At 48.9% G+C, this 15,845-nt stretch overlaps 1 protein-coding gene across 1 annotated transcript in view; it reads left to right on the top strand.

Annotated features, from left to right (window-relative positions):
- B3GALNT2 (beta-1,3-N-acetylgalactosaminyltransferase 2) overlaps window positions 1–15,845 on the top strand; it is a 37,096-nt gene that overhangs the window by 4,099 nt on the left and 17,152 nt on the right. The window contains exons 2-4 of the mRNA XM_004690730.2: window positions 6,566–6,713; window positions 11,114–11,214; window positions 14,090–14,283. Coding sequence (XP_004690787.1) covers window positions 6,566–6,713; window positions 11,114–11,214; window positions 14,090–14,283 — 443 coding nt within the window. The remainder of the gene's footprint in view (window positions 1–6,565; window positions 6,714–11,113; window positions 11,215–14,089; window positions 14,284–15,845) is intronic.

The raw sequence follows: 15,845 nt of genomic DNA, 5'->3' as shown, positions 1-15,845 counted from the left end.
GCGTTGCCGCGGGGAGGCCCGGGAGGTGTGGCCGTCGCGGGGACGCCGCCTCCCCCGCAGCGGGGAGCCCCGCTTCTCTCCGTACGTCTGTGGCCCAGCACACGGGCCTGGAAGGCCGCGTGGAGTTTGGTGACGGTCGTTTTGCCTTTAGCCGCATGGCAGCGCCTCCCTCCCGCTCCTCCGGGAACCAGTTTCGCTCATACCGGAGCGCTGAAGTCAGAATTGCCGGGCGCCAGTAGGGGAAGCGAGTGCCTCGAGCGGCTGCGCGCCCGTCTGGTTGGTGAGGACGCCTCTCTCCTGTGAGGCAAATGCAGGTTCTCGAGAGGCCGGCAGCGGAGCGTGGCGACCCGACATCCACCCTGTCAGCAGGCTGGCGCCGGGCGGCTTTAGGCTTCAGCAAGCACTGAAGAAGGCTGCCGCGCAGAAGACCCCGTCAGCATGGGGTGGGGGGTGAGGGCTTCGTTTTGAGCCTGAGCGCCCCGCACTTGCCCGCCCTGCACTTGCCCGCCGGCCTTTGGGCTTCCGCGAAGGAGCCCGCGAGCCTGCGGTCAAGCCTTGGTTTTCTTCCTCCGTGCCAGGGTGTCCTCAGGGAGAGGGCTGCTCAGGTGGCGAGGGGCCACAGGTGCCTTCACCCTGCCTGGCAACACTGTGCCCTGAGTGTCCGGCTAATGTCCAGCCAGACTGGAGCAGGCTGGACTCGGGAATTGGACCCGGGAAGGGCAGGCTCTAGGCGCCAGGCCATTCTGCGCCCTTGAACGAACGTTTCAAGATTTTTGTTTTCTCTTCTTCAGTCTCGGTTAAGTCTGGCAGCCCGCTGGCAGGGCAAGTGGCGTTCTGAGTATTAGAGGCCTCTGGCGTAGGCCTCCAGCAAATCCCTGAGGCCTGCACCAGCCACCCTGTGTGGCAGTAATCCAGACATTTGCCGGCCTCAGCAGTCGACGGGGCGCCAGCTCGGGAGGTGACTTCCTAGTGCCACAGGGCAGCATGTACAATCTGACGTGCAGCTCAGGAAGCTGCTGCTGTGAACGGCGAGGCTAGGACAGGTGAGCGGGCCTTGAAGAGAGGCAAGCTGCTGAGGGCTCGGGCGGGGAGAGGGTGGTCTCCCAGTGCCGTAGGGGGGACAGCAGTGGGCCTGGGTGACTAGGGAAGTGGAGGCAGCCGCCTTTCCCTCGGGAGTGTGGACCGGCCTTGTTTTGGGAAACCACGTGGCAGTGGTCATTTAGCAGTTAATCTGGGCAAGCCAGTGACCAAGGAGGCTTTTCCTTCCAGGGTGTTGGGAGTGTGGCACGCCCGGCAGCGGCCAGCACACAACAGCAGGTCTTTGCCCACGCGCAGGCCCTGCCCCCGAGAGCACCATCCGCCATCAGCTGGGAGCTTTGCCGAGGGCTGGTGCTCTCTTTGCGCTTTAGTTTCCTCATGTGTAAAGTGCTGATCTCGTAGTTAGGGTGAAGAGTCGATGGGTGAAGCGCCGGAGAATGCCTGCTTCCGAGCAAACACCGTGGCACCCATGCCACTGTGCTGTTTGGGGAGGTGTCTGAAACTGGGGCACGGCAGTGGTGTGTGACTGTCCTATGAGTCCACTGATGATGAGGAGCGCCAGTGTTCGTCAGGGTCAGTGCCCGTGGTCAGCGCCTTCTGAGAATGCGCACGAGCATGGAGCTTTTGGTCTGATCTTTAAATATCCTTGCGTTTATTTTGAGCGATCGCTTTGACGTCACACTCCCTTAAATAGATGTACGGGTGTCCACTCTCGGTGCCGAGGCTCGCGGTTGCTGGCCTGGTGGGACATGTTACTGTTTAAGGCAGAGAAACGGCTGTTGCTCCGGGGGGGAGCGCGGTGAGGGAGCTGGGGGGGCAGACCTGGATGCCCATCTTGGGCCTCCGTGCAGTTTCAGTCCTTCAGGCTGACCCGGGAAGGCAGCTGGGAGGAGGCAGCGCGATGCCGCCCTCTGTCCTCTGGTTGGGGTGCCGGCCCAGGTGTCCGCAGTCAGGGCAGGCTGCAAGAGCGCAGGGCTGGAATGCCAAGGGCCAAGGGCCGGAGGGTGAAAGGACCTTGCTCCCACGCCCTTACCTTCCACTGGGGTTTCAGTTAGTTATGGCCTGAAGATATGCCTGGATATACATGTCGCCTAAAGCCAGAATCTGTCGAGAGCAGGAAATCTCGCGGAGTGAGGCAGTTCAGCAGAGCAGCTCAGCCATGAGTGAGAAGCAGCAGGGTGGATGGGGCAGGACGGCGGACCAGGATGAGAGGCATTTGGCAGGTGTGATCCGTGCTACTCACAGACCCGGGGCTGTTCTCACGCTTGTCTGTGTTTAGGGACACTTTGGCGGTGATGTGAGAAACATCAGATGTCCTGTGTGGCCTAGGTAAAAGTCTGAAATGTACGTAGCAGCAACTAGGTGATGAGCAAGGGATAGATTTGAGAAAATCCTCGTGAAGGTTTTGTCATCAGGAAAAGGTTCATTTCTTTGGGCTTAACCCAGTTTTGACGAGGGATTGGTGTTTGCCATTCCAAGTGCGGACTCAGGAATTGAGGTAGGTCCTCAGTGGTGTTACACAGCATGCTGCCTTTGGAGGCCGTAACTCTGACTTGTTGCTGCCTTTGCTCCCGTGCACGAAAGCAAACGTCATCCTAGGGTAGCTCTGAAAAATAAGGGGACAGGCCATGTAACTGCTAATTTCTGTGAGCATTTAAATCACTCTCCAAATTCAGACTCATTTAGAATTAGTTCCATCAGTGGTACACATTTCCATGTACAGTTCTGTGTGAGAAAACATGTTCTGGAGCTGCGAATTTAAAAATAACATGCTCGGCCTTCCCTGGTGGCGCAGCGGGTTAAGCACTGCACTGAGGAGCTAAAGCCACTTCCGCATGAGTTCGATTCCCGCCTGCCCCGGAGGTGACCCCATGGCGTGGCAGACCTCTCCTGACCCGCCCGCTGCTCTCCTCAGCAGTGTATTTCGTCGATCTGCCTGTTCTGCTCCCCACTCTGTCTCTGGTGAAGCCTCTCACTGCTCCTGAGCCTCTGGCCTGTACCCCAGTTCTGTATGTACAAATAAATCTTTAAAAAAAAAAAAAAAACATGCTCACTGGCATTCTCGGGGGCCTGTTTATCACCGATTCACTCTGAGTCGTGTAAGGGGAAAGATGAGAATGTGTGTTAATGAGCAGCATGAGGCTGCATCTCTGTGGAACAGGTGAAGAATGGTTAGAGTGCGGGGTGAGGTTTCAGCCTCCCCACTCACCAGCTGTCCATCTCGGGAACTTCCCAGAGCCCTGTGCCTGTTGCCCCATTGCTCAGTAGGAAGCCTCATACTTAGTACCCACTGCACAGGTTCCTGAGCATCAGATGACCCTCTACATGCACAGCATTAAAGTGATCCTCACGGGCCTCCCTGGGGGCACAGAGGTTAAAGACGGCTATCAAACTATCCCCAGCCACTGTGACCCCAGTGCGCAGCAGACCTCTCCTGTCTCCCCACTGCTCCCTCAGCAGTGGGTTTCAGGGGATCTGCCTGTTCTGCTCCCCACTCTGCTGAATCCTCTCACCCCCCTGCATCTCTGACCTCCACCCCAGTTCTTGCATGCATAAATCTTAAAAAAAAAAAAAGAAAAAAAGATACTCGAGACCTAGTAGTGAGTACATGGTGTTTAATATGGCCTGTTTGTACACAAGCCTAATGCATGGAACCTGGGTTTGCATAAATTCTGTCTTTATAGAAGAGTCGGTGCCAGGTTTGTGGCCAGGTTTGTTGAAATAGTAAGTGTCTCGGTTTCATTCAGAATTGGAATACCTTTTTAGAAATATCTATTTTGGAAAATAAGGTAATAACAGTTCCTTTAATTGTTATAACTTTAAATTATCCTAATAGAAGAATCATCCCAGATTTTAATTGGCCCTATTGAAAAAAGCAACATGTTTTTGTTGCCTTTCAGCCTTTCAGCTGAATAGCTCACTGGCATGTGGAAACGTCGCAGAAACATCGCAGTGAATGTAGTAAAGGTCTTGGCCTTTGTTTTTTTATTTTTAAGATTTTTATTTACTTATGCACACAGAACTGGGGTACAGGCCAGAGGTGCAGGGACGGTGAGAGGATCCACCAGAGACAGAGTTGGGAGCACAACAGGCCGACTCACAAAGGACACTGCTGAGGGGAGCTGCGGGGAGACAGGAGAGGTCTGCTGCACCCTGGGGGTCACCTCCGGGGCGGGGGATCGAACTTGCACTGAAGCGGTTGTAGCCAGCTTGCAGTGCTGCATCCTAACCCATTGGGTCACCAGGGAGGGCCGGTGACCTATTTTTGGAAACAGTTGGGATCTGTTCCCACCACTGGAGAAAGACATGCGATGATCTCTCAGTAGGGCTCTAGATAAGCTTGTTGCTCTGCAACTTTGAAAATGGGCAGTGAGAGATGGAAAAAGGCACAAAATGATGTAAAAAATAAACATTATTTTTTAAAAAATGGGCGATGAAAAATAGGACAAATCTTTCTCTTCTGTCTTTCTAATCACAAAATATTAATGTAACCCTTCCCATTAGAGCCCAGGTGGGAAAAGATGAGCCATTTGCATGACATGACACTTAGCTCTTTTCTGAAAACACTGCTTCTCTCATTCTTCAGGGTATTTAGTTATGATGCAGGTTTGCTGCGTGTAGAATTTATTGGCATAAATAAGGTTTCTGGCACACCCTGGCATGGGCGTCGTACTTCATCTCTAAAGCTTCGTCTGTCAGGTTAAGTTAAGATCAGTAATTCGGAAGCTTTTCTTGTCATTGCCATTGAGGGCCTAGCGCTTGCCTGACACCACGCCAGGCCTTTATGAGCCTCTCACATGGCTTTCACAGTTGTCCTGTGAGGTATAGATCCACATGCAGTTAAGGCCGCCCATACTCAAGCACTTAAGCCACTTTTTGGAACTAGCTTCGGCTCACGACACTGTGCATGGTTAGGGATCTAGGGTCACTCCTTAGGTGTTGCCACACCGCCCACCACCAGTGTCCCGGGACCTCCCCGTGTGCCCCATCCCCTCTGGAAACCTCAGCTCTATCAGGTTTCTAGGGTGGTTGGCTGTGCTGAACCTGTTTCCATGCCCTGTTCCTCACAAGTGCCTCATCCGGTATCTGCCCTCATGTGTCACTTAGCCCAGTGCCCTGCAGCTCCACTTGTGGTGTACCACGCCACATCTTCCTGCTCCGCCCTCCGCCTTCCCCGGCATTTGGGCTGTCCACAGGGTGGCTGCGAAGCAGCGCACAGGTCCCCTCTACTTGGAGTTGTGCGTCCCTGGATGGATGCCCCGAAGGAGTGGTTAAGCAATGACTGAGCCTTGCGTCCTCTGAGATGCCTCCGCACTGCTCTCATAGGGATTGTTAAGGGGAAGGATGCCCTAAAGGAACTGCAGGGTCTTATGGACCCCATCCCCTATTCCAGCTTTCTGGACTCTGCTCCGTACTCCAGCGATTGGAAACTACAACTCCCAGCAGTGCCAGGAAGAGAGCTGCGAGGACCCCAGGGCGGAGCTAGCAGGAATTCTGGGACATTTGGGGGATATATAGGGCGCAATTGCATCTCCCGCTCTCTTGCTTGGGAAGCAGCTCTCCTAACCATGTGACTCGGCGTGTTCAGTCAGCCGAGCCATAAGGTATTCCACTTACTTTGTATCCTGCTCTCTTTTCCCTGGGTTGTTTCCTGTTCCTTTCCCCTTTTGTAAATCAACCCGTTATTGGCCCTTTTGTGTGTCCCTGAAGTGTAACTGAGTTGTGAGCGCACGAGTGACGCCCACAGACAGGCGGCCCAGTCCATTCTGGGCTACCCTGTAACAGGGTAACCAGCCTGCACCCATCAGTCGTGGGCCCCGTCTTTCTCCCTGAGCTCACTCACACTCTGCCTCACCCACTGGGCCATTCTCAGGGCTGTGAGGTGGCATTTCACTGTGGTTTCAATTTGCATTTCCCTAAGTGATGATCAGCAGAGGTTAAATTGATTTTACAGTGTAAAAGAACCAGGATTCTTAGTCTTGTGGTGGCCTCGGGGTTGTCTCAGCATCACATCCTAACCAGAACCCAAACCCTAACCTCTCACTCCTAACCTTAACCATATTGCCAGCTGCCCCCTCAGCATTGTACTTCAGTGGATCCACCGGTTCTGCTCCCTACTCTGTCTCTGTGGAGTCCTCTAACCCTCCCCCCGCCCCCCATATTTCTGGTCTACATCCGAGTTCTATGCAAAAACCAAATTCAAGTGGTTTTAAATATGGCCTGACGTGCAGGGCCTCTGCTCTGTGGTTCATGCTGTGTTGCCTCTCCAAAGGGCACTTACCATGCACGTCTTGTTGTGTTTACAGCATGTGCGAGTGTGGATACGTCATGTGGGACAGGAAGGCTGCACTGAGCTCGTAGCAGTGGTCCTCTCGGTGTGGTTGAGTTTATAGGCACTTAAAACACTTTTTTCTTTGAATTTTCTACAAGTGTGAACATACACTATTTTGTAAATTGGTTTTGTGTTACATATTGAACTTAACAGTAGTCGGGACATGGTATCTGATTTGTTACTGCTTATTTCTAGATCAGTTGGCCTTACCACCTCAGCGGTCGTCTAGTCATTATGACGTGGTTGTTGGTGTGCTGTCGGCTCGCAATAACCATGAACTTCGGAGTGTGATAAGAAGCACCTGGCTGAGGCATTTGCTGCAACACCCAGCACTAAGTCGACGGTAGGTGTCTGTGTGGCGCCTGGCTTCTGAGCATGAGTCCTGAAACACTCTGCAGTCAGAGATGTTGGCTCAGACAGGTGGCCTCTCCTGGGGACTGGCTTTTTGACTTGCTTCCATCTGTACATATAAATGTGCCCAAAGGAAATTCAGGCAACCAGTTAGGGCAGAAGATAGGTGGGAGAGGATGTGTCCACTGGCAGTATACCTGGTATTTGTTTTGTTCTGAGTTTGGGTTTTGCTTTGTTAAGAGTAACAATTCTTTAACAGTTGACTCCAGGATAGTTTTTGCGTCGACACCAAGTTTGCAGAGATGCTTAAGAGCATCACTTAAGAGCATGCTCACTGCTGCAGTATTTCAGTCGCGTGACCTGCAGGGTGTGCAGCAGGCTCTGCACTTTCCCAGCTGCCCTCCCACGGGCTCTGATGGCACCCGAAATAGTCCAGCTACTGGCTCTTCTCAGCGAGAGCTGCCTCTCTGAGTGTGCAGTGAGGGCTAGTGGACAAGAGGCAGGGAAGCTGGGCTTCTGGTTTTGCGGAGACTTAGGTGACGAGCAGAGAAGGCTGTCTCAGGACTGCGTTCATGGACATGTTTCTGATGGGAGCTGTCCCAGTGAATTGCAGTGAGTGTCTGGTCACCAGCGGTGACCATGTATAGATCTCCTATCTTTTGGTAGCAGTTTTCACTCCTTTTCAAGACGGGTTTCTTTAGTTTGTGATCAGTGATAATATAACCTAGCAAGTGAAAGTCCTCAGAATCATCACTGCTATCGGAACCACCTCTACAGCCTGCATTTCCCGTGAGCTTGAGCTTCCCCTCTCAGAAGATAGTGCTAACTTCCCACGGTGACTCAGACCCAAACCCTGAGGTTTCTAAATGGAGCAGTTAGTCAGCCATGGGTGCTTTAAGGCTGGTTCCAGCACAGCACAGGAAAGTACACAGGAAAAAGCAAAATGGAAGCATAGGATTTATGATGCTTCCAGGGGCTGGAGAGGGAGGCATGGTCCTGTTTAGGGGTCATGGAAGCAGAGCATCTGGGAGTGGGGACCCACAGGCAGGTGTCACTCTGGGATCAGGACAGAGTGTGTGAGTGAAGAGTGAGGGGCTCTTTGTTGCTAGCTCACAGAGGGCGAGAAGGGGAACTCCGGCAAGGCCAGCTAGCCCATCACGCTCTGGTCCTGGCGCAGGTGCTGCAGACTGGTGAAGGAGTCGGCGCGTTCTGAGGTCTTTCCAGTCCACAGCGCGGCGCCATCTTGACTCCTGTGTTCCGCACCCACCTCCGTCAGGCGGCATCTGAGCTCGCTTAGCTCACAGCGCCTGTTGGAGCGCCCATCACCGGTGCCACTCCCCACACTGTGTGATCGTGGATGCCTCCTTACCCGCTTTCTCTCTGGCCCCCATTTTGTTTTCCAAAATTAAATCATGTCGGCTTTCTGCTCAAACTTCCGTTGACATCCCTCCTTGCTCAGGGGCAGTCAGGTGTTCGCAGTGGCCTGCGAGTCTACAGACGCTGACGTGCCCCTGGCACCTTCTATGTTTCTGGACACAGCGTGTGCCTCATGGCCTTTGCACTGGCCGCCGTCCTCCTGCACCCTCCCACCCCTGCCGGATCCCTCGCGGTGCAGCTGAGCCTCAGGTCTCTACCCGCCCCACCCCTGTGGCCAGTGGCCAGCCCCGAGAGTGCCAGCTTCGCACCACCCCACCCATGGCTTTATCATTACTGCCTGTGTTATAGTTAGTTGTATATTTATGCATTGTTCTCCCTCCAGAGTATGTTTCCTAGTGTAGCAGCCTCAGGTTTTTTAACTGCACCCCTGGGCCTTTAACCTCCCTGGGCACAGAGTAAGGCACTTGCTGTTGTGTGAGTGACTCAGAATTAAATGTAATCAGTGAAACTAACATTTGGACATCTGCCAGTAATTTCTTTTTTAACCAGCATAGCATACTCTCATTCTAAATTTAGTAAACTTGGTGATTTGTTTTCCATAATGGTTGGCTTTCTGAATAAAAATAGATATTAGCTGAGAACTTCTTTCTGGGACAGATTAATTTTATGGCTGTAGTAAGAAATAAAAGATGGCTTTAAAAAACACACTTGTTTGGCAAGTGTGTGTGATTCTGCCCTAATTGATCATCAGTGGAAGAGCGTGTGTCTATATGTAGGGCTTATTTTTAAATCTTGCATTTCATGGAAGGAGCCAGGCTCGTGCATATTTTGAGAACTGTGTGCAATTAACAAGGCCTTTGTAATGAAACCGTAAGTAGCCAATTTAGTATTTATTAAATACATTCTGCATAAAGGTGGTACATTACTTGGTAGAAATCAACATAGGCACCATACTGAGGGTCTGAAGTTTAGTAGAAGGAAACAGTGGTAACAATGAAGCAAAAGGTCAGAGAGGTAAGGACACCTGGTGTGTTGCAGCAGCAGCAGTAGCAGTTCTCTGTATTTGGCGCATGGGGCTCCGGAAGTGTCTGTCCGGAGAGTGTGAGGCAGACTCCTGAGCAGAGGGTGAGGTCAGCGCAATCCGAAGGGTGATGTAGAGGCCGCCACCAGCGCTGCAGAGTATCGTGGTGCACGGATGCTGAGAGGGCAGCGGCTGGGGTGACCCAGCAGGAGAGTAGGGTGGGTGCAGCAAGAACGCAGTCAGCGCGGCTTCTAGCTTTCTGCTTAAAGAATAGTGAACTCATTAGTCAAGATGAAGGAACATACTGGAGAAGAAAAGAGCAGGTTTTGTGCAAAATAAACTAATTTCTGGACATGCTGAGTTTGAGGCCTCTGTGGGCAGCACTGTGCTGGTCCGCGCTCACTGATTGGCTCTCGGAACAGAGGTGGGCACACATCGCGCAGAAGTGTGTGCCCGGGATTACAGGGTGATGTTGAGTGTCATTGTAGCTACAGACGCTGCTGTGCTTGTGGGGCGCACTCAGTGCCTGTGCCCTGTGCATCTGGTTGCAGTCGCCAGAGGGTTGCTCCGGTGTCGTCCTCTCTAAATTCAGGTGCAGTACTGAAGTGCCAAGGCCTGTGAGGGCCTCTCTCTTTGCGAAGCACCAGGCAATGGGTTTTAGCAGTGAGGAAGTATTTCCTCTTTTGGACCATTCACGATGGAGTAACTGCAGATATCACACTTCTAAAGTATAATCTCCATCATTAACAAGTTCTCCATCACTAGACAATCAAGTAAACAATAAAGCAAGCCATTATCGGTAGTGTTTGCCATTTTCCAGTGTAAATATCCCCATGTGAGCAATTTCAGATAATGATGTGCTCTCTCCGGGTCCAGAGAGTTAATAAGGTAGTGCGGGAGCACAGCACGGTAACCCCCACACAGATTTAAGTTAAATAACCGAAAGAGTAGAGGTGATCATGAAATAATTAAGAAAATTTGAATCTGAGTATTTCCTTTGACTTTAATACAATGTATTTAATTGTCATCTTATGTAATTTAATTTTTAATGAAGCTTGTGCTTAACTAGCTCATAAAATTTAGTAACTGGCTCTCACAAATCACTAGGTCTCTTCTGTTTCGCACTCAACCATTCGTAGATCATTTAGGTAAAAATGCCCAATGACTTTACAGATCTTTTACTTAGAAGATGGGTCCATATTAGAGGTGCTAACTCAGTAACCATTCCCATGTTGGTTGAGGCCTTGGGAACAGATACTGCCCAGGGGAGCCATTGAGAAGCATGAGAAAAGATTCATGGGCAAGGCCTGGGTGACACTGATGCTCACTGGACCTGGGAAGACCAGCCAGTGATGTGGGCAGGGGTTGGCCATGCAGGGAGGGCACCACACTGCAGGGGCAGAGAGAAGTGGATGGGGGCTGAAGTGTCCGTTCAAGGCGGTGAGCAGTGACAGTGGGGTGGCCTCCGGGGAGGTGGAGGGTAGTGAAGCCACAGTTTGTTTTATAGAATGCATGGGAAGTGAGAGAGCAGAGGCTGCAGTTTCAGCCTCCAGTGGAGTCGGACTTCATTGGAGGGCAAGAGTGGGCCAAAATCACGCCGGGGGCCCTCATTTTTGCGTGTGGGGCTAATAGGCAATCTGAGAAACAAAGTGGAGGCCCTGCGTGGTGTCCCTGCGTGGTGGCTGAAAGACTGATCCTGCACACCTGACATAGGGAGCAGGTACAGGCGATTGCGGCTGGCGGGGTCCCGGGGTCTGGGCATGAGTGACCTTTCTCATTCACTGGGCCTGCTTGTCTCCGGAGCACGCAGCAAGGCTCTGCCCATGACTCGTGGCAGTCAGCAGCTTTTGGTTTGCTTCCCACTGGCGCCAGACAGGAAGAGTGAGGGCAACATTAGCCAGTATTTGCGTCTCAGAGGAAAGCCCCACAAAGGGTGTGAGGGCGGGCAGGCGCTTCTGGGGCCAGTCATGGTGCTAACGCCAGGCCTCCCTCAGCGTGCTTGTGAAGTTCATCATAGGTGCCCGTGGCTGCGACGTGCCCGTGGAGGACCGGGAAGACCCTTACTCCTGCAGACTGCGCAACATCTCCAGCCCAGGTGAGTCTCGCCCTGCAGCCCCAGCACACCGAGCCTCCACCATACCTGCCCCTCCTTATGACAGCTGAGATGCTTGTGAAGATTCTTTGTAGATCGATGTAACTTCAGGGTCTAGTCGAGTTTATGTTTCAGTGATTCAGGCGCCTCTGGCTTCCTTTTGCATAGATAAATCCTAAATTACTAAGTCTTAGATTTGAGGAAGGTGGTTTCACTGGCAGCTGGTTTATAATAGCTCTGATGTAAGAAGAGTAAGTCGCATTTACTCTTAGACTATTGCCTGAACCTCTGCAGAACTAAACATAGAAAAGTCAGCACGGCGCTTCTTACTCCTTCCAAAGGTTTGAGTATTCTGAAGAGCAGGAAGGAGAGTGGCCATGGCTAGGTTCCCTGCGCTATGCAGGGGCTGACCTTGGGCAGCTGGCGCCTCACCGCCGTCTGTCCGCTTGCTAGCCTTTCCTGTTAGGGTCCACTTTGGCTGTAAGGGAGACGAGACTTTTCCAAATCTTAACTGTGCTGACAGGGCTTTCAGGTGTGTGAAGCCGCTGTAATATGCACGCCACCTGGTGCAGGCCGTTGCTGAGGCGATTTCGGGGGCTGTGGCGGCAGGCTCGTGACGAAACCCAGGCTCTGCTGTTTCTAGCTGTGGCGCCTCTGTTAACTTGGCCTCTGCCTCAGTTTCCTCATTTGTAAACGGGAAACCCAGGCTCTGCTGTTTCTAGCTGTGGCGTCTCTATTAACTTGGACTCTGCCTCAGTTTACTCATTTGTAAACGGGGATAAAAGTATTTATCTTGGGGATCAAAATGAGGATGAAATATATTAGCACATACAAAATAGTGTAATTCCTGGAATGTGGTAGGTGATTTGATCATTTTAAAGACCCTGCTTTTTTATAGTTGGGTTTCTATCATTTTTTAATGAATTAGAACATATTCTCAAGTCTCTAATGCAGAATAGTTTCTTTTCTAGGGTGTCTGTGAATCTAGTTACTATTGTCAGCAAAATTTTGTGTGTAATTGTGTTTTTGTTGGGAGAGAGTTCTTTTCCCTGGTGTCTCAAAAGGGCCATGAGCCTAATAACATGTATTGCTGATGACGGAAGAGCAGTCTAGAACAAATAAGGTTTGGAATCTGAAGCCAAGCCAGTTTTAAAAAAAATCTCACCATTAAATTAGCCAGACTTTTTTCTATGTTAAGTGCTGTTGTTCATGAATAGTAAAGGAGTGGAAATTTCCATTAATAAAGAAAACTTCGATATATATAATTTCTAGGTTAGGATTTTTTAATAATATTAAATCAATCTTAAACAAAATTTTATCTTTTTGATCATTCAAATAGCATTTAGTTGTATGATAATTTCTGTAGAAACTTCGATTAATAGCACTTTAAAGCTGCAGGATTTCCTATATCCAGGTGTCTTGGAGTTTAGAGTACATATGTTTTTATAGAAATGTGTAGTTGATATGTTTAATATTTAATAGGGACACTTTTACCTTGAATCTCTTAATTACTGAGTATACTAAAGAGAAAATTTTCATTCAGTAAATTTGGACTCCTGGTTCTCTGACCACTTTTTGTCTGTGCCCTCCCTCCTGCTCATGTTATTATTTGGTAGAAGCCATCAGTTTTGTGTAGCTACATATTATTGAGCATCTACTAAGTGTGAAGTAGTATCCTAGGAAGCCTGAGGTAGAGAGCCAGATGATCTGCTGGGTTGTGAAAATAGAATTTATATGTACCCCAAATATGACCTGGTCTTTAACCTGACTGCACTGACCGCCAGCAGTGACATGTATTCAGTAAGCAAAGGTAAGGCTGTTTGTATGTGCTCTTGGATGGTGGTGCCCCCAGCCCTGAGCGAGACGAGGGCTCTGATCTTTTGGAAGAGTTTTTTGTGTTTCTTCTCAAAGTGGCACTGACATGCTTGGCCATATGAGCTGCTTCATGAAATCTCCCCTGGTTCACTATGGTAGCAGAAAATGTATTGAAAGGAGTCTTACTTTTATTGCTGAGAGTGTGGGAGGAGCGCTAAACCTGCAGTCATTAACTGGGCTTGGTTCTTGGCTGTAGCATTCTGTGATCTTGAGCACATTCCTTGCTACTCCTGCACTTCAGTTTTTAACTGGAGCTAATAGCACAACCATTGGGATAATCGTAAAAATGTCACATGATGAGACGGAGCAAAATGTTGAATGTCATTGAATGTCATTCAACATTTTGCTCCATGTCAACTGGGCTTTTTTTCCCCATCAACACTTAATAAAAATGTCTTGAGCAAAATGTCAGTTTGCTAAATTAGTTTCCAGGAACTGACTGTGGATTTAAGCAGTATGTGCTTAGTACATTTAATGTGTGTGGTGTGCTTAGCTGATCTCAATATTGAATGTGAAGTGTTTTGGTATTATTTGAAATTATGTCATTTACTTATATTATGATAATTGCTTGACATCACAAGCATTTTAAATTGCCTCAACAAGAAATAGGAATTTTGGAATACGTAGAACAAGACTAAGTTTCTTAATTTGGCTGTTTTGTATACCTTATTTCTCAGCCCTTTCCTAGTAGACACCTTTGAATTCACTATTCCTAGTGGCATTTATACCTACATGTGCACACATGTGTCTGTAGAAGTCTGTTAACATTGGTCGAGCAATTAAATATTTCACTTAAAGGTGGCTGGAGACTTAAATTTCAAATAAATTTCTTCCTGGAGCAGCTGTACTTCAGAAATATTTTCTAAATCAATGCCCTTTGTGAAAGAATTATATAACAAATGTAGCACGATTTTGCTGTCAACCTGTTTCACTACTTCACAGTAAAATGAAGTCATGTAGGCTTGATGATGTGAAACGCCTATCTCATTACTTACTCCCTTAGCTTTGAATCAGGAGATCGAGGCGTTCAGTCTTCCTGAAGATGCCTCCGCCGGGCGCTCTGAGGACCGTGTCGTCAGCCTGAGCTTCCGAGTTCTCCACCCGATTGTCATTACCAGTCTGGGGGTGTTTGATGATGCCAGCGATGGGAGTTTCCAGAGGAACATCACTGTCAAGCTTTATCAGGCAGAGCAGGAGGTAGATATTGCTCCGTACAAGGCCTTTCCCTTTTTTCTAGAAAACGACTAGGTTTTCCTTTATGGTAAATTAGTAAGTGGGGAGGCTGCATAATTCTTCTACCATTCTATTCTTACTGATATGGATTCATTGTAATATGGTATATTATAATGCTGGCTTGGGAGAAAATGCCAATAAATCAATGTGTTATATCTAGAAAAAGAGTTAGGCCAGATTGGAATTCCAGTTTGGAATCCCCTAAAGACTAAGGCATTTCAAAAGTTGATAAAGGGCGTTAGGGAGTTGAGGCTTTTAGGTATAAGCAATTACTGTTTCTTTCCAATTCTGAGCCTTTTGCTGTACTACAGGGCGGACACAACGCTTGAATCTTTTTGTACTAAGGATTAAGAGGGAAAGAAAGTTTGGAGAAACTGGAGTTACACTCTTTCTGATATTTGGGGTAGTCTGATTGGTTCACAGTATCTGCAGCAGTGTAACAAGAAAACATGTGAAAAATTCCATTTCTGGGTTTTAAACTGCAGAAGCTTGAAAGAAGAATACAGCGAACACCCACGTATATGTCCAGCTACATTCTGTGTAGTTAGTATTTTGCTGTCCTTGCGTTATCACACTCTCATTCCTCAATCTTCCTTTTCGGATTTATTTTGGAGTAGGTTGCAGATACTTCAGTGTGCATATCTTTAACTAGACTTCCATGCTTGCTTGTGTTTAGTTTAGTCAGTGAGATAATGCACCTTGTCAGGCTCTGAAGCTGCCAAGCCTAGTTGCCCCCATTCTCCTTACCCCATTCCCTCAAGGCAGCCGCTGTTCTTACTTATTTACGTTATCATAGATACGTTATCATAGACTAGTTTTCCTTCTGTGGGCTTCAGTTATAAATAAAATCACATAGTAAATACTTTAATAATGTTTTTTTAAACTCATTCATATTGTATGTAACAGTAAATCTTTCCTTTTCCTTCTTTTAATTGCTAAGTTGTCACCCATGACATGGTTTCATCTGTGCTCACATTGATGTGCATCTGTAAGGTCTGGGATGTTTCAAGGTTTTTCTCCTTTGTTCTGACAGAGTGACGAATTGTATTTATTAGGTTTGGGCTGTTAAACCTCTGTCCTCTGGCTCTTGGTCGCCTATGTCTGGATATGTTGTCCCTTGTAGCCCGCGCTTGTAGCCCGCGCTTGTAGCCAGTGTGTTCTCGGGCCTCATTTCCTGTCTTGTATGAGAATCGCTGCTTTCCGGGGACTGTTTAGTCCATTTACATTTAATGCAGCTATTGAAGTGGGTGAATGTCATCCTTTTGGTTTGCTGCTCTACTATTACTTTTTCATTTCTTCCTTTTGCCTTCTTTTGCATTAATTGAATATTTTGGAATTCCATTTTAATTTCTCTATTGCCCCATTCCGCTCCAGTTCTTTGTACTGTTCTGTGTGTGTGGCTCACAGATGGGTTACAGTGCACACCCTAATCCTTTTTTTTTTAAAGATTTATTTATTTATTCATACAGAACTGGGGTACAGGCCAGAGGCTCAGGGGCGGTGAGAGGCTTCACCAGAGACAGAGT

Source organism: Condylura cristata, unplaced genomic scaffold (genome assembly GCF_000260355.1).
Source record: "Condylura cristata isolate star-nosed mole 26May11 unplaced genomic scaffold, ConCri1.0 scaffold00029, whole genome shotgun sequence".
NCBI classification, from domain to species: domain Eukaryota; kingdom Metazoa; phylum Chordata; class Mammalia; order Eulipotyphla; family Talpidae; genus Condylura; species Condylura cristata.
Note: the sequence above shows the minus strand (reverse complement) of the source record. Positions and strands in the feature narration are given on the sequence as shown.